Source organism: Pseudoliparis swirei, chromosome 21 (assembly GCF_029220125.1).
Source record: "Pseudoliparis swirei isolate HS2019 ecotype Mariana Trench chromosome 21, NWPU_hadal_v1, whole genome shotgun sequence".
NCBI lineage: Eukaryota > Metazoa > Chordata > Actinopteri > Perciformes > Liparidae > Pseudoliparis > Pseudoliparis swirei.
This window is the reverse complement of record NC_079408.1, coordinates 1,613,024-1,630,691: the sequence shown is the minus strand read 5'-3', so window position 1 is coordinate 1,630,691 and position 17,668 is coordinate 1,613,024. Positions and strand designations below refer to the sequence as shown.

Here is a 17,668-nt window from a genome sequence, read left to right as displayed (position 1 = left end):
GGGGGGGGGGAGTCTGTCTTCTCCATTCTGATAAATCATGATTCTAAACTCAGATCTTTGACTCTTGTGATTCTTTAATTCAGTAAACGAGGAACACAGAACGTCTTCATCAGGATCATCAGATCAGTCTCATGCGACAACAACAACAACAACATCTCACGGCGGCACATTACTGAATAAAACATGTACAAAAGCTATAAAAGCACCGAATCCTGCCCGGCAACCAAGGCGGCAGTAATACTCAGAGTCTCTCAATACAACTACATCTCCCATCAGCCCCGTCACCTGCCTGAACCAACTCAGGAACTGTTAGCAGAGGTAGTTAAGGCTACGTCGGCTTCTTAAAGGTACAGCGCACCCAAACGACGACAGGTGGGGTCAGAGAGACAGGTGAGGGCGACCGCTCAGTGACGGGTAATAAATAATTGTTTATGTGGGGGAAAGGGGCGTGGTCCACCCCTCAGATTGGAGTTGGTTCAGTCCAGGCTTCAAACACACAGAACCTTCAGGGACAGTCCACTGGAGCTGTGGGGGGACAAGACAACAATAAACAACAAACAATGGTTTATTCAAACAAAACAAAAACAAGCAAGGTAAAAAAACAAATCATAACTTATATTTAAATGATACATTAAGCATGAAACATATTTTATAATAACAATAATTTTAATAATAAGACATTACTAATTATAAATGTAATAATTAAAGTTAAAATAAATAATGAAAATGGAAAGAATTAATTTGATAATTCCAGAAAATTATAAAATATATTTTCTTATATCAATAATAACATTTAAAAATTTAAAATAAAGAATATTATTTTATTATTTATGTCTCTAACAATCTATTTACTTTGATCAGATTGTGTAAAAACATACCATTTTAAAACTATGACATCGCCTGAGACCAGCAGTCATGTGACATGAGAGGAAACTATGACATCATCGCCTGAGACCAGCAGTCATGTGACATGAGAGGAAACTATGACATCATCGCCTGAGCCCAGCAGTCATGTGACATGAGAGGAAACTATGACATCATCGCCTGAGACCAGCAGTCATGTGACATGAGAGGAAACTATGACATCATCGCCTGAGACCAGCAGTCATGTGACATGAGGGGAAACTATGACATCATCGCCTGAGACCAGCAGTCATGTGACATGAGAGGAAACTATGACATCATCGCCTGAGACCAGCAGTCATGTGACATGAGGGGAAACTATGACATCATCGCCTGAGACCAGCAGTCATGTGACATGAGGGGAAACTATGACATCATCGCCTGAGACCAGCAGTCATGTGACATGAGAGGAAACTATGACATCATCGCCTGAGACCAGCAGTCATGTGACATGAGGGGAAACTATGACATCATCGCCTGAGACCAGCAGTCATGTGACATGAGGGGAAACTATGACATCATCGCCTGAGACCAGCAGTCATGTGACATGAGGGGAAACTATGACATCATCGCCTGAGACCAGCAGTCATGTGACATGAGAGGAAACTATGACATCATCGCCTGAGACCAGCAGTCATGTGACATGAGAGGAAACTATGACATCGCCTGAGACCAGCAGTCATGTGACATGAGGGGAAACTATGACATCATCGCCTGAGACCAGCAGTCATGTGACATGAGGGGAAACTATGACATCATCGCCTGAGACCAGCAGTCATGTGACATGAGGGGAAACCCCCCGAAAAGTGTCTCATTAAATTACTCACCGATTTCTATTTTCACCTCCTCCTCTCCTCCGTCGCTCCCTCTGTCTGTGGCCTGCAGAGGCTCCTCCCTCTCCTTCTCCTCCAGAGGCTCCTCCCCCTTCAGCCTCTCTGCCCGCTGCGCCTCCTCCCGCTCCTTCTCCTCCAGCAGGGAGCGCAGGAAGGCGGCGCTCACCACCTCCTCCCCCTCCCCCACCAGGAAGGCGTTCTTGAAGCGGCTGTACAACATGGCCGCCTTGTCCATGACGGCCCGGCTGGCCTTGTAGCTCCGCAGCTGCACACAGAGAGGAGCGTTAGCCCAGCACCTCCTCAGAGAGGAGCGTTAGTCCCCCCCCCCCCCCCGGGGGCGCTACGTCACCTTCCTGAGGGTGGAGACCAGCTCGCTGTGCCTCTGCACGTGTTTACACGTCACGTACACCATGCTGAGCTGGTCCAACGCCAGCAGGCACTTCCTGATGTCCTGCAAGACAAGGAGAAGGGTTAAAGACAAGGAGAAGGGTTAAAGAGAAGGAGAAGGGTTAAAGAGAAGGAGAAGGGTTAAGGACAAGGAGAAGGGTTAAATACAAGGAGAAGGGTTAAGGACAAAGAGAAGGGTTAAGGACAAAGAGAAGGGTTAAGGACAAAGAGAAGAGTTAAGGACAAGGAGAAGGGTTAAGGAGAAGGGTTAAGGACAAGGAGAAGGGTTAAAGACAAGGAGAAGGGTTAAAGAGAAGGGTTAAAGACAAGGAGACGGGTTAAAGACAAGGAGAAGGGTTAAGGAGAAGGGTTAAAGACAAGGAGAAGGGTTAAAGACAAGGAGAAGGGTTAAGGACAAGGAGAAGGGTTAAGGACAAGGGTTAAAGACAAGGAGAAGGGTTAAGGACAAGGAGAAGGGTTAAGGACAAGGAGAAGGGTTAAAGACAAGGAGAAGGGTTAAAGAGAAGGGTTAAAGACAAGGAGACGGGTTAAAGACAAGGAGAAGGGTTAAGGAGAAGGGTTAAAGACAAGGAGAAGGGTTAAGGTAAGGGTTAAAGACAAGGAGAAGGGTTAAGGACAAGGAGAAGGGTTAAGGACAAGGGTTAAAGACAAGGAGAAGGGTTAAGGACAAGGGTTAAAGACAAGGAGAAGGGTTAAGGACAAGGAGAAGGGTTAAGGACAAGGAGAAGGGTTAAAGACAAGGAGAAGGGTTAAAGACAAGGAGAAGGGTTAGACAAGGAGAAGGGTTAAAGACAAGGAGAAGGGTTAAGGACAAGGAGAAGGGTTAAAGACAAGGAGAAGGGTTAAGGACAAGGAGAAGGGTTAAGGACAAGGAGAGAAGGGTTAAAGACAAGGAGAAGGGTTAAGGACAAGGAGAGAAGGGTTAAAGACAAGGAGAAGGGTTAAAGACAAGGAGAAGGGTTAAGGACAAGGAGAAGGGTTAAAGACAAGGAGACGGGTTAAAGACAAGGAGAAGGGTTAAAGACAAGGAGAAGGGTTAAGGACAAGGAGAAGGGTTAAAGACAAGGAGAAGGGTTAAAGAGAAGGAGAAGGGTTAAAGAGAAGGGTTAAAGACAAAGAGACGGGTTAAGGACAAGGAGAAGGGTTAAAGACAAGGAGACGAGTTAAAGACAAGGAGAAGGGTTAAAGAGAAGGGTTAAAGACAAGGAGACGGGTTAAAGACAAGGAGAAGGGTTAAGGACAAGGAGAAGGGTTAAAGACAAGGAGAAGGGTTAAAGAGAAGGGTTAAAGACAAGGAGACGGGTTAAAGACAAGGAGAAGGGTTAAGGACAAGGAGAAGGGTTAAAGACAAGGAGACGAGTTAAAGACAAGGAGAAGGGTTAAAGACAAGGAGAAGGGTTAAAGAGAAGGGTTAAAGACAAGGAGACGGGTTAAAGACAAGGAGAAGGGTTAAGGACAAGGAGAAGGGTTAAAGACAAGGAGACGAGTTAAAGACAAGGAGAAGGGTTAAAGACAAGGAGACGAGTTAAAGACAAGGAGAAGGGTTAAAGACAAGGAGACGGGTTAAAGACAAGGAGAAGGGTTAAGGACACATGGGGAGAAACCTCTGCGTCCACAAGGGGGAGACATACACCGTTAGCTCTTGTTTACCCGAGTGTTGTTTGTTTACCAGAGTGTTGTTTGTTTACCAGTGTTGTTTGTTTACCCGAGTGTTGTTTGTTTACCTGAGTGTTATTTGTTTACCCGAGTGTTGTTTGTTTACCCGAGTGTTGTTTGTTTACCCGAGTGTTGTTCCTATTGTTCTTTTGTATTCTAGTGTTTATATTGTCTGATTGTTTTATACTTTTAAGGAAAGTAATAACATAGTAAGTGGGCGTGTCCTGGTTGTCGAAGGTGACCTGAACAAACAACAACAACAACAGGTCTCACGGGGCTGTCGGTCTTCAGGGCGATTCGGATGTCTCCGTGGATCCGGTGCAGCGTGGAGTCCGTCAGCGTCACGGAGGCGGAGCTCTTCTTCCCGCCGCCCGACGAGCCGCCGCCCTCTTTAGACTCCGCCTCCTCGGCCCTCCTCGTAGCTCCGCCCCCTTTAGACTCCGCTTTATCGCTCCTCTTCTTCGGCGGTGCCGCCTCCCCGTCGGAGACCTTCTGCTCCGACTCTTCTTCTGTGGTTCTCTCGCTCTTCCTCTCCCTCCGGTCGCCCGTCGCCTCGCTCTCCTTCTTCACCTCCTTCTGCTCGTCTTCGTTCTTCTTCTTCTCCCCGCTCTGCTTCTCTCTCTCCTTCCCTTTCCCGGAACTCTTCTTCTTGTCTTCCACCTTCTCCTCTTTCTTCTTCTTCTCCTCCGCCGCCGCCATGGCCACTCCCCCCATCACGGTCTTCACCTGGACTTTGGCTCCGCCTCCAGGCGTCGCCTTCACGATCTTCCCGATGATTTTCCTCTCGTCTTTCTTCTCCTCCGTCTTCTGGACGCTCTCCTTCTCTTTGCTCACGTCCATCTTCTTCTCCTCCGTCGTCTGCTCCTCCTTCTCCTCTTCCTCTTTTTTGGCGCCTCCTTTCAGTTTCACCTCCGTCGTCGTCTCTTCTTTCGACTTCCCGCTCGTGGAGTTCTTCTTCTCCGCCGCCGCCTGACTCCTCCTCTTCTTCGCCTCCAGGTTCCTGTGAAGTGGAGGCAATGAGAACATGTGACTCCTCCTCCTCCTCCTCCTCTGAGTGCTGTTCCTCACAGGGAGCCCTTGCTCCTCCTCCTCGCTCCCCTCTCGTCCTTCAGCAGTCCTCTCAGAGACGTCAGCAGACTTTCCCTCTTGGCAGCCAGGCGGCGCTGCAACGTCAACAAGTTGTTGTTGTTATTTATATATTTTAAGTATTTTATGAAACAAACTATTGTGAAAAAAAGAGCATCAACTTTAGACTGTCTTATTTCCGACGGTCCCTGAACGCATCACGTGTGAATCAAAACATTTAGAAACAATGAAGCATCTTCACCTCCTCGTTCGCTGCGCCTCCTCCCTTCTCAATCTCCTCTTCCCCCTTTCCTCTCCTCGTCTTCATCGCTTTGCTCCCTCTGGTTTTCTTCACCTCCTTCTCCTCCGTCTCCTCCTTCTTCATCATCGTCGCCTCCTCTTTCTTCTTCTTGATCGTCGCCTCCTTCTCCTTCTTCATCATCACCACCACGACATCCTTCACCTTCTTCATCATCATCGTCGCCTCCTCCTTCCTGTCTCTCCTTTCCTCTCCGTTAGTTTTCAGCTGCTCCTCCTTTTCCCTCGTTCTTTTCCTTCCCTCGCTCTCCGACCTCGTGTCCCTCTTCGTCCTCTCCTCCTCCTTTCCTTTGCTGCCACCTGGTTCCTCCTCCACCTCCTCCTTCTCTGTTCTCGTTTCCTTCTTTCCTCTCTTTGTCCTCTCCTCCTTCTTTCCTTCGCTGCTACCTTGTTCCATTTCCTCCTCCTTCTTCTGTGTTCTCGTTTCCTTCATTCCTCTCTTTGACCTCTCCTCCTTCTTTCCTTCACTGCTACCTTGTTCCACCTCCTCCTCTGTTCTCGTTTCCTTCTTTCCTCTCTTTGTCCTCTCCTCCTTCTTTCCTTCACTGCTACCGTGTTCCGTTTCCTCCTCCTTCCCCGCTCCCCTCGTCTCCTCCCTCCTTGTCCTCTCCTCCTTCTCGTCCTCTTTGTCTGTTCTCCTCGTCCTCTCCTTCATTCCTTTGCTGCCACCTTGTTCCGTTTCCTCCTCCTTCTCTGTTCTCGTTTCCTTCTTTCCTCTCCTCATCCTCTCCTCCTCCTTCTTTCCTTCGCTGCTACCTTGTTCCGTTTCCTTCTCCTCCTCTGCTCCCCTCGTCTCCTCCCTCCTTGTCCTCTCCTTCTTTTCTTTGCTACTACCGTGTTCCATTTCCTCCTCCGTTCTCATTTCCTTCTTTCCTCTCCTCGTCCTCTCCTCCTTCTTCTTTCCTTCGTTGCTACCTTGTTCCGTTTCTTTCTCCTCTGCTCCCCTCGTCTCCTCTTTCCTCGTCCTCTCCTCCTTCTTTCCTTCGCTGCTACCTTGTTCCGTTTCCTTCTCCTCCTCCTCTGCTCCCCTCATCTCCTCCCTCCTTGTTCTCTCCTCCTTCTTTCCTTCTCTACCACCTTGTTCCATTTCCTTCTCTGTTCTCGTTTCCTTCTTTCCTCTCCTCATCCTCTCCTCCTCCTTCTTTCCTTCGCTGCTACCTTGTTCCGTTTCCTTCTCCTCCTCTGCTCCCCTCGTCTCCTCCCTCCTTGTCCTCTCCTTCTTTTCTTTGCTACTACCGTGTTCCATTTCCTCCTCCTCCGTTCTCATTTCCTTCTTTCCTCTCCTCGTCCTCTCCTCCTTCTTCTTTCCTTCGTTGCTACCTTGTTCCGTTTCTTTCTCCTCTGCTCCCCTCGTCTCCTCTTTCCTCGTCCTCTCCTCCTTCTTTCCTTCGCTGCTACCTTGTTCCGTTTCCTTCTCCTCCTCCTCTGCTCCCCTCGTCTCCTCCCTCCTTGTTCTCTCCTCCTTCTCCTTTTCTTTCTCTGTTCTCCTCATCTCCCTCCTTGTTCTCTCCTCCTTCTTTCCTTCGCTACCACCTTGTTCCGTTTCCTTCTCCTTCTCTGTTCTTCTCGTTTCCTTCTTGTCCTCCTTCTTTCCTTCGCTGCAACCTTGTTCTCTTTCCTTCTCCGATCCGCTCGTTTCCTTCTCCGCTCTCGTCTCCCTCTTCGTCCTCTTTCCTTCCCTGCCACGTTGTTCCGTTTCCTTCTTCTCCTCCTTCTCTGTTCTCCTCGTCTTCATCCTTTTGCCCTCCGATGTCTTTGGTTCTCCATCATCGATCTTCGTCTTCCTCAGTTTCTCCTCCTCTTCCACTTGTTTCGCTCCCTTGCTGTCGTCCTGATTCCTTTCCTTCTGGTTTCTCCTCCTCTTGACTCCTCGGCTCTCCTCTTCCTCCTTCTCTTTTGTCTTTGCTCCTCCTTCTCCACCCTGCGCCTCCTCTTTCCTCTCTGATGCCGTCGTCTCCTCTTTCTTTCCTTCAGCGAGGTCCCCATGCGTTTCCTTCTCTTCTCTCCTCCTCTTGAGCCCTTGCTTCTCCGATGACTCCTCCTCCTCCCTCATCTCCTCCTCTTCTCTCTGTCCTCCCTCCTCCTCTTTCTTCTTCTTCTCCTTGTCTTCTTTCTTCTCATCCTCCTCTTCTTCTTTCTTCTCCTCCACCTCCTTCTTCACCATCTCCACCTCCTCCTCTTTCTTCTCCTCCTCCCTCCTCCCCCCTGGCCTCCTGCTCCTCCTGTGAACACAGGGCTCTGAGGTGGGTTTCTGGCCGGATGATCTCAGAGACGCTCTGGTGGGAGTTTTACCCACAGGAGCCACTTCCTGTTTACCCGAGACCTGGGTTATAAGGGGCGTGGCTTTAGATGGAGTGGGCGTGGCTTTAGAGGGGGTGCTCTTAGGCGTGTCCGTGGCAGTCGTCTTGGTAGGTGAAGCCTGAGGACACAACATCTATAGTCACACGTCATGAAACAGAACTTGTACAACCGTCTCTCTCTCTCTGCCTTTCTCTCTCTCTCTCTCTGCCTGTCTCTCTCTCTCTGCCTGTCTCTCTCTCTCTGCCTGTCTCTCTCCCTCTGCCTGTCTCTCTCCCTCTGCCTTTCTCTCTCTCTCTCTCTGCCTGTCTCTCTACCTGTCTCTCTCTCTCTACCTGTCTCTCTCTCTGCCTGTCTCTCTCTCTCTGCCTGTCTCTCTCCCTCTGCCTTTCTCTCTCTCTCTCTGCCTCTCTCTCTCTGCCTCTCTCTCTCTCTCTCTGCCTGTCTCTCTCTCTCTCTCTGCCTGTCTCTCTCTGCCTGTCTCTCTCTCTCTCTCTCTCTGCCTGTCTCTCTCCCTCTCTCTCTCTGCCTGTCTCTCTCCCTCTGCCTTTCTCTCTCTCTCTACCTGTCTCTCTCTCTGTCTCTCTCTCTCTGCCTCTCTCTCTCTGCCTCTCTCTCTCTGCCTCTCTCTCTCTCTCTGCCTGCCTCTCTCTCTCTCTGCCTGCCTCTCTCTCTCTCTCTGCCTGTCTCTCTCTCTCTGCCTGTCTCTCTCTCTCTGCCTGTCTCTCTCCCTCTGCCTTTCTCTCTCTCTCTCTGCCTGTCTCTGTCTCTCTCTCTGTCTCTCTCTCTACCTGTCTCTCTCTCTCTGCCTCTCTCTCTCTGCCTGTCTCTCTCCCTCTGCCTGTCTCTCTCTGTCTCTCTGCCTGTCTCTCTCTGTCTCTCTCTCTGTCTCTCTCTCTGCCTGTCTCTGTCTCTCTCTCTGTCTCTCTCTCTCTGCCTGTCTCTCTCTACCTGTCTCTCTCTCTCTGCCTGCCTCTCTCTCTCTCTGCCTGTCTCTCTCTCTCTCTCTGCCTGTCTCTCTCTCTCTCTCTGTCTCTCTCTCTCTCTGTCTCTCTCTCTCTACCTGTCTCTCTCTCTCTGCCTGTCTCTCTCTCTGCCTGTCTCTCTCTCTCTGCCTCTCTCTCTCTCTGCCTGTCTCTCTCTCTCTGCCTGTCTCTCTCTCTCTCTGCCTGTCTCTCTCTCTCTCTCTCTCTGTCTCTCTCTCTGCCTGTCTCTCTCTCTCTGCCTGTCTCTCTCTCTCTGCCTGTCTCTCTCCCTCACCCTTGCTTTGCTCCCGACCCGCGGCGTGTTCTGGATCTCCCACATGCCCTCAGAGAAGCCTTTGATGCGCACGCCGCTGCCGAACTTCATCTTGTTGCCCACGAACGGGACGATGTTCTCCGGGAGGACCAGACCTCTGGGGGTGAGACAGAGAGGGTGAGACAGAGAGGGTGAGACACAGAGGGTGAGACAGAGAGGGTGAGACACAGAGAGGGTGAGACAGAGAGGGTGAGACAGAGAGGGTGAGACACAGAGAGGGTGAGACAGAGAGGGTGAGACACAGAGGGTGAGACACAGAGGGTGAGACAGAGAGGGTGAGACACAGAGAGGGTGAGACAGAGAGGGTGAGACACAGAGGGTGAGACAGAGAGGGTGAGACACAGAGAGGGTGAGACAGAGAGGGTGAGACACAGAGAGGGTGAGACAGAGAGGGTGAAACACAGGGGGTGAGACAGAGAGGGTGAGACACAGAGAGGGTGAGACAGAGAGGGTGAGACACAGAGGGGGTGAGACAGAGAGGGTGAGACACAGAGGGTGAGACAGAGAGGGTGAGAGACAGAGAGGGTGAGACACAGAGAGGGTGAGACACAGAGAGGGTGAGACAGAGAGAGGGTGAGACACAGAGGGGGTGAGACAGAGAGGGTGAGACACAGAGAGGGTGAGACACAGAGAGGGTGAGACAGAGAGAGGGTGAGACACAGAGGGGGTGAGACAGAGAGGGTGAGACACAGAGAGGGTGAGACACAGAGAGGGTGAGACACAGAGAGGGTGAGACAGAGAGAGGGTGAGACACAGAGGGGGTGAGACACAGAGAGGGTGAGACAGAGAGGGTGAGACACAGAGGGGGTGAGACAGAGAGGGTGAGACACAGAGAGGGTGAGACAGAGAGGGTGAGACAGAGAGAGGGTGAGACACAGAGAGGGTGAGACACAGAGAGGGTGACACAGAGAGGGTGAGACAGAGAGGGTGAGACACAGAGAGGGTGAGACAGAGAGGGTGAGACACAGAGAGGGTGAGACAGGTGGCTGACAGCTCTACCTACATTTGGTGCGTCCCGTAGAAGAAGACCGAGACTCTCTTCTTGGTTCCATCATCAGACTTACACACCTGAACACAGGGAGACCATGAGAGGGTGTGTGTGTGTGTGTGTGTGTGTCTGTGTGTGTCTCTCTCTGTGTGTGTGTGTGTGTGTGTGTCTGTGTGTGTCTCTCTCTGTGTGTGTGTGTGTGTGTGTGTGTCTCTCTCTGTGTGTGTGTGTGTGTGTCTGTGTGTGTGTGTCTCTGTGTGTGTGTCTCTCTCTCTGTGTCTGTGTGTGTGTGTCTGTGTGTGTGTGTGTCTGTGTGTGTCTGTGTGTGTCTCTGTGTGTCTCTCTCTGTGTGTCTGTGTGTGTGTGTGTCTGTGTGTGTCTGTGTGTGTCTCTCTCTTTGTGTCTGTGTGTGTGTCTCTGTGTGTGTGTGTGTGTGTGTCTCTCTCTGTGTGTCTGTGTGTGTGTGTCTCTGTGTGTGTGTCTCTCTCTCTCTGTGTGTCTGTGTGTGTGTGTGTGTGTCTCTCTCTGTGTGTCTGTGTGTGTGTGTCTCTCTCTGTGTGTCTGTGTGTGTGTGTGTGTGTCTCTGTGTGTGTGTCTCTTCTCTCTCTCTGTGTGTGTGTGTGTGTCTCTCTGTGTGTCTGTGTGTGTCTCTCTCTCTGTCTGTGTGTGTGTCTGTGTGTGTCTCTCTCTGTGTGTCTGTGTGTGTGTGTCTCTGTGTGTGTCTCTCTCTGTGTGTCTGTGTGTGTGTCTGTGTGTGTCTCTCTCTGTATGTCTGTGTGTGTGTGTGTCTGTGTGTATCTCTCTCTGTGTGTGTGTCTCTGTGTGTGTGTCTGTGTGTCTCTCTCTCTCTCTGTGTGTCTGTGTGTGTGTGTGTGTGTGTGTCTCTCTCTGTGTGTCTGTGTGTGTGTGTCTCTCTCTGTGTGTCTGTGTGTGTGTGTGTCTCTGTGTGTGTGTCTCTCTCTCTCTCTGTGTGTCTGTGTGTGTGTGTCTCTCTCTCTCTCTGTGTCTGTGTGTGTGTGTGTGTGTGTCTCTGTGTGTGTGTCTCTGTGTGTGTGTCTCTCTCTCTCTGTGTGTCTGTGTGTGTCTCTCTCTGTGTGTCTGTGTGTGTGTGTCTCTCTCTGTGTGTCTGTGTGTGTGTGTGTGTGTGTGTGTCTCTGTGTGTGTGTCTCTCTCTCTCTCTGTGTGTCTGTGTGTGTGTGTCTCTCTCTCTCTCTGTGTCTGTGTCTGTGTGTGTGTGTGTGTGTGTGTGTGTGTGTGTGTGTGTCTCACCCGGGCCGGCCAGTGAGGGAACCCTTTCATCTTGGCGAACACCAGGTCTCCCTGTTTGTTCTGCTCGACGTGTTTTCCCGGCATGCCTTCTGCTTTACGGCACAACAACCTGGGAAACGTCAAGAAGAGTTTTAAGTAACGACACGTTAGATAAACGTCGACTTCCCGCCTCGTAAGCGCGCGCGCGAGGAGGAAACTGCGTCCTCGACCCGAGTCGCGTGTTTCTCTGTTGACAAATACATGCTAGCGGAGATGCTCGCTTTAAGCTAGCTCGCCGTTATAACCCGCCCAGCTCCGCGTTCTTCTTCTCTGGTTATTAAATGTGAGTTTCAACCGGACGGCGGGACTCTGACTTACCCGGAGAAACAAAGCCCAACCCGGTGGTTGTCTGGAAACGCGAGAGAACCGCCTCGGTGCGCCGGGCTGCTTCTCGTTACTAAGCTACGCCGTTACTCGGCGCCGCCATGTTGACTCGAGCTGCGTCACGTGACGTCAGCAGCGTTTCCCGCCCGCCCGCTGGACTGTTCCACTCGCGAGCGACCGTACCACCTCGAACGGAAACGTGAAAGACTAATAATATAGAAGGTAACAACTAATTATAAATTATTTAGCTTCTAACTCGATTATATATTTAACTGAGTAGATTTAACGACATAATTATAAACATAAGTTCCCTATTTATATTTACTTTAATGCAATGTTTCTTTCATCACCCAGACAGTAAAAACGTCACATTGTTTTACTTTTTCCAAGTTAAATTTATTTATTTAAAAAAAGTAATCAACTATACTTTAAGGCTTGCAAGTACAAATTATAAGTAATGTACTTTTACTATTTACATATTTATAGATTTTTTACAGCCGAGTCAAATATAGCAGTTTGTTTTCATTATTATTTTTCATTTCAATATTAAACTGTTTATTTTTGCATATTTGTATAAATTTCACCAACAATATTTTATGTAAATTACAGTTTGGGCTGTAAAGTAATAAAAAAAATTCTGTGTTGTACTTAATGTTTTTTTAGTTCAGATCTGAATATTACTTCCAACACCAGCATGAAAAAAACCAAAATACATAATTTACATTAATTAAGTTATTGATACTTCTTGATATTAACCGGTATTATATTTTAATTTGTAGGTTTTTCCTGTGAATAAATAAATAAAATGCACGTTAAAACTTCAGGAGCATCGAACTGGAAACACGAAGAAAACATCAACAACTTATTTAAAGTATAATCAACAAAAAATAAATAAGTGACAATTTATATAAAAAACTAAACAATTTTAATGTGGATACAAATAAATTTCTTTCCCCCAAATTCAGAAGTCACCAAACATCTGGAGGCAAAGCCGAATCATTTGGATTTCTTTTTCTTATCCCCAATTTCAGTTTTTTAAAGTTTTTCCGAACGAAAGAAAATAAATAACAAATAAATTGAGGAAAAAGTCATTTTTTAAGGTGAGTCGGTGTGGATGAAGGTCCTCGTCTTCACCTGGTGGTCTGCCTCCAGTCCACAGACCACATGGGGGTTCTAGTCGCTGTCCTCCTCCTCCTCCTTCTGCGTCTCCTCCTCCTTCTCCTCCTCCTCCTCCAGCAGCCCGGCGTAGAAGTCGTTGTCCCCGTGGGCCTTCTTGCTCAGCGCCTTCATGCGGCCGTCCTTCTTCTTCCTCTTGCGGTACTCTGGGACGGTGGTGCCGGGCAGCGCCGACACGTCCCAGAACTTGATGAGCTGGTCGTGGGCGCTGCTGGCGAGGAGGCGCCGGTCCCAGGAGGAGGCCAGCTCCTCGATGGGCTCGCCCACGTGCTGCCCCACGCAGCCCAGCACCCGGTTGGGGAGCACGCTCACGGCTCTGAGGGGGAGGGGGGGCGTTAGGACCAGGCTAGACCACCACAGGACCACCACAGGACCATTTAATCTAGTTTTGGATCCATCTAGACCATCAGGCCGTTTAGGACCACCTCAAACCCTCAGCCCCCCCCCCCCCCCTCACCGGATGTAGCCATCCGTGGCGCCGGTGCACACGATGCTGTCGCTGAGCGGCACCAGGCAGTCCACGGACTCGGCCCTCAGGGCGAAGCGGTCGCTCGTGGCCCCGAAGCCGTCCCAGTTGAAGAGGTAGAGCGTCCCCTCGCTGGAGCCGCACAGCACCTTGTGGCCCCGCTTCATGAGGGCCACGGCCGTCAGGTCCCCGCTCTGGCTCTCCGACCGCAGCTCGAAGCGCCGCCGCTTCAGGTTGAACACGCCCAGCGTGCCGTCGCCGCTGAGGGAGGAGGAGGCTCGGCTTTACCACGGTCTTTGAACGCAGCGCGGACAACATATTAATATTATCATGATCATTATTAATAATATTAATTATTATTAATAATATTTAATTATTAATATTTATTATTATTATTAATAATAGTAATAATATATAAATGTATTAATAACATTTGTAATAATATTATTATTAATAATATGAACATCCCCACCTGGTCGTGAGCAGGATCCTCTTGTTCTGGTCCACTGCGATGTCACTGATGTAATCATCGTGCTGCTTCAGGTCCATGATGTCCGTCCCCTTCCTCATGTCCCACACCTAAACCGCCACCACAACAACAACAACAACAACAACCACAACAAGTTACTCTGGAGAGAACACGAGGTTCCTCGATTCTAAATATAAAAACGAGAAACTAAACACGATAAAAGAGTATTTCATACAGACACTGAGACCTCCAGAGACCTCCAGAGACCAGCTGAAGACCACCAGAAGACCTCCAGAGACCAGCTGGGGCCAGATCGCGTCACGTGACTTTTTCTTGTACGTTTATGTAGAAAAGCCCAGTAAGACACTTTGATTATATTAGAACTCATAATTGTGACTTTTGAACTCATAATTGTGACTTTTGAACTCATAATTGTGACTTTTGAACTCATAACTGTGACTTTTAAACTCATAACTGACTTTCAAACTCATAACTGTGACTTTTGAACTCATAACTGTGACCTTTGAACTCATAATTGTGACTCATAAAGGTCGCTGTGATTATCTGGGAACGTCACTTCCGGTCCGGACCTTCAGGGTTCCCGCGTCGTCCCCGGTGGCCAGCAGGTTCTCGTCCAGCAGCAGCAGGCTGTTGATGGGGGCCCCGTGGGCCCCGCGGATCCGGGTCACCAGCGTGCCGCGCTCCACGTCCAGCAGGTGCACGGCCTTGTCGCGCGACACGCTGACCAGCCGCAGCCCGTCGGCGGAGAAGCGCACCTGGCGGCAGGACTTCATGTGGTGCCCGGAGGACCACAGCTCCCGGTTCTGGCCCTCCGTGCACGAGTACGCGTACGCGTAGATGTCCCCGTCCACGTCCCCGCACACCAGCACGTCGCGGCTCGGGTGCAGCGCCACCGTGTTGGCGATGGCCTCCAGCTTGATGTCCTGCGGGGTGTCGCGGACCCTCGGCTCGGGAGGCTCTTCGTCGTCTTCGTCCTGATCCCCATCGGGGTCCGGGTCTGCCGGGTCTGCCGGGTCCGCCGGGTCCGAGGTGTCGGTGTCGGTGTCGCTGGCGGCTTCCGGGGCTCCCGTCGTGTCCGTTTCTGGAGGATCTGCCTCCGCGCAGTCGGTTCCAACGTGTTCCGCGGGCGCCGCCATGTTGTTTTCTTCGTTTCTTCTTCTACACTGAAGTAAATGGCAGCTTAACCAGAGCAATGCGATGACACTGGCGGCTCACTGCGGTACTACACTTCTAACGCCACTACAATGAATAGCAGCTTTGTTAATACAGAAGAAGACATATACACATTAAACATATTTGTAGCTACAACCATATTTTTTCTATTTTAATTTGATTGCCTTTACAGTTCTTCCTGATTATTTGTTTCTTTAATATACATATTTAATAATGTATTCTTGACACTGAACCTCAGTGAAGAAACTGGGGGTTCAATGTCTTGCTCAAAGACACGTGTGTATATAAATATACATGTAACACATTTTAAATTAGAATATAATTTTAAAATATGAAACAGGTCCACTAAAAATAAATTGTGTTGCTCTTTTAATTCAGGATGATGTGTGTGTTTTAAATTCCCGCAGACCTCCAAGAATCAATGTGTGGGTGATTGACATTATAATCAGGGGTGCACATAACTGGTACGCAGGTACGCATGGGCGAAAATAATCCACAATGCGTAACGCCCCTTGTGTTACTTCACGCCTTTGCGTACTGACCGATCTGATGTTGGTCGTCTCTACAGCAGCGTGTCATTCTGTCTCTCCGTGTCGAGTTAACAATTCTCGGCTCTCCGACTCGCGCGCCGCAGAGCTCCGATGCCGGCGTAAAAAAAGTCACTTGCCGTATATTTTAATAACATTATTTAATGAAAACATTGTATTTGTAATTTCAATGTTTTTATGTATATGTAAAATATATATTATTTTAATTTAATGCATTACTATTTTTTAAATTAAACTCATAATTACTAAATAATAAATAATTATATATGACGGTCCAAAATGGGCGGTCCCAATTTGCCGGTTATCCAGCCAATCCGGTGTTAATGCGGAAGTGACGTCTAGACGCTAAAGATGGCGTCAGATTCAAACGGCTCCTGGACAGATGTCGCTGTAAGTGTTTCTAAAGCTTCACTACGAGCTGTTTGCAGCTCTCGTTATGACCGCAATGAAGGCAGTTTGCGGTGTGGACGTCCTCTTTCCGGGTAAAGTGGGGTTGGAACACACAAATATGTCAATTAAAACATTATCCGTGACGCAGCTCTTTGTTCCGGTGTTCCGGTTTAACAGGCGACCGTGTTAACTCGCGACTTTTCAGCCGAACGCGTCCGTTGTTGTCGTGGTTTCAGGCAGGTAGTGAAAATAGGAAGAGAACATGTATAGCTGCCCTCGTAATGCAGCATTGCTTAATTTATATATGATTATGTATGAGAGGGTTTGACACTGGAATACAAAATTAAACTAAGCGGCATTCACGAGGACAGCTATATGTTTTCTCCACCCCATTTTTCGGCTGTCGTAACCACGACAACAGCCGAAGCGTTCGGCTGAAAAGTCGCCAGTTAACACGGTCACCTGTTAAACCGCAACACCGGTTCTAAACAGAATCCCGTTCACGAAACGTCTGAGTTTGAGAGCCACTGTTGACCGACAGGTTTAATTACACGGAGTAAGAGTTGTTAACGTGTGCAGCGGGTCGACGGTCTTCTTTTTAATCAGGCTTATAGGAGAACCACCAAAACGGCTCTTTACATTTTAAATGTGTAACATATGTGTGTGTTGTTGACTGGGACGGTTTATAAAAGCTAGAAACTACGCGGGAATGTATTTTTAACAGAAGTGTGACGTGTATCCGGTTTATTTGTAAACAGTCTTTGTTTGTTTTTTGTTCACTCCGGACACATGACGGGGACGGACGTCGCTTTTCGCGGGTCGACTGCGTCTGTTGTCATGGCAACACTCCGCCTAGCAACTGGCCTCCAGGGCCCTGATATAAATATATGAAGTACACAGATACTCTACTAATACTGCGATTATGTATTGCTTCGTTTGCTGAACTGTGTTTGTTTTAAGTTTTAAGAATATATATATTTTAAATATATATTTTAAAGTATATTCCAAGCTGCAGGTTGAATGACATCATCTTAAACGTCGTACAGTATAAAGTACTATATGTACCTCTGAGAGGTAGTACAGTAAGAAGTACTTTAGTACTTTGGGCAGCACGGTGGCTCAGTGGTTAGCACTGTCGCCTCACAGCAAGAAGGCCCTGGGTTCAAATCCCGTTCGTTCCAGGTCCTTTCTGTGTGGAGTTTGCATGTTCTCCTCGTGTTCTCCTCGTGTTCTCCTTATGTTCTCCTTATGTTCTCCTCGTGTCTGCGTGGGTTTCCTCCGGGTCCTCCGGTTTCCCCCACCATCATAAGACATGCACCGCAGCCTCACCCCGGTTCGTATGGATGTGAATGAGTGTTGGTGGTGGGGGAGGGGCCGTAGGCGCTGATTGGCTGCCACGCTTCCGTCAGTCTGCCCCAGGGCAGCTGTGGCTACTGATGTAGCTCCACCACCGGGATGACTGTGTGTGTATGACTACTGGACTCTGGACTCTGTAAAGCGACTTCGGGTGCCTTGAGAAGCGCTATATAAAATAAATGATGATTATTATTATTATTATAGTGGTTCCCTCTGAGGAGAGAGCAAAGTACATCATAAAGTACATCATAAAGTACCTTTAACGTGTACTCTTCATGCAGGTTGAATGACATCATGCAACAGAAGGAGATGCAGACAGGAAGTAGAGAGGAGGAGGAGGAGAGGAAGAAGGGAAGAGTGAAGGAGAGGAGGAGAGGAGACGGAGGAGGCCGTAGGAGGGAGAAGGAGGTGAGGAGCAGGAGGGCAGCGTCAGAAGAAAGAGGAGGAGGAGGTGAAAGAGGAGGAGGAGACCAGTCCAGGAGGCTGAGAGTCCATCAGCTGGAGAAGCAGCAGCTGGAGCTGAAGGCTGAACACAACCAGGAGGTGAGTACTGTGAGTACACTAGGAGGTACTGTGAGTACACTAGGAGGTACTGTGAGTACACTAGGAGGTACTGTGAGTACACTAGGAAGTACTGTGAGTACACTAGGAAGTACTGTGAGTACACTA

General features: G+C 49.1%; 3 protein-coding genes across 3 annotated transcripts in view; 1 reads left to right on the top strand and 2 right to left on the bottom strand.

Annotated features, from left to right (window-relative positions):
• Positions 1 to 56: 56 nt before the first annotated feature.
• On the bottom strand, positions 57 to 11,512 carry LOC130212189 (trichohyalin-like). Its single transcript, XM_056443329.1, has 10 exons — positions 11,395 to 11,512; positions 11,038 to 11,146; positions 9,784 to 9,848; positions 8,742 to 8,877; positions 5,128 to 7,602; positions 4,869 to 4,963; positions 4,074 to 4,800; positions 2,086 to 2,187; positions 1,731 to 2,001; positions 57 to 525 (listed from the first exon to the last, which is right to left on the bottom strand). Exons 2-10 carry the CDS (start codon positions 11,119 to 11,121, stop codon positions 506 to 508), a joined length of 3,975 nt encoding a protein of 1,324 aa, XP_056299304.1. The 5' UTR covers positions 11,122 to 11,146; positions 11,395 to 11,512; the 3' UTR covers positions 57 to 505.
• A 748-nt stretch (positions 11,513 to 12,260) lies between these two features.
• wdr55 (WD repeat domain 55) lies at positions 12,261 to 14,823 on the bottom strand. The gene is made up of 4 exons (XM_056443410.1): positions 14,102 to 14,823; positions 13,515 to 13,621; positions 13,034 to 13,303; positions 12,261 to 12,892 (listed from the first exon to the last, which is right to left on the bottom strand). Exons 1-4 carry the CDS (start codon positions 14,666 to 14,668, stop codon positions 12,574 to 12,576), a joined length of 1,263 nt encoding a protein of 420 aa, XP_056299385.1. The 5' UTR covers positions 14,669 to 14,823; the 3' UTR covers positions 12,261 to 12,573.
• A 792-nt stretch (positions 14,824 to 15,615) lies between these two features.
• Positions 15,616 to 17,668, top strand: part of LOC130212102 (coiled-coil domain-containing protein 171-like) — an 18,959-nt gene continuing 16,906 nt past the window's right edge. Inside the window, exons 1-2 of the mRNA XM_056443238.1 lie at positions 15,616 to 15,643; positions 17,281 to 17,542. Coding sequence (XP_056299213.1) covers positions 15,636 to 15,643; positions 17,281 to 17,542 — 270 coding nt within the window. The 5' untranslated portion in view covers positions 15,616 to 15,635. The remainder of the gene's footprint in view (positions 15,644 to 17,280; positions 17,543 to 17,668) is intronic.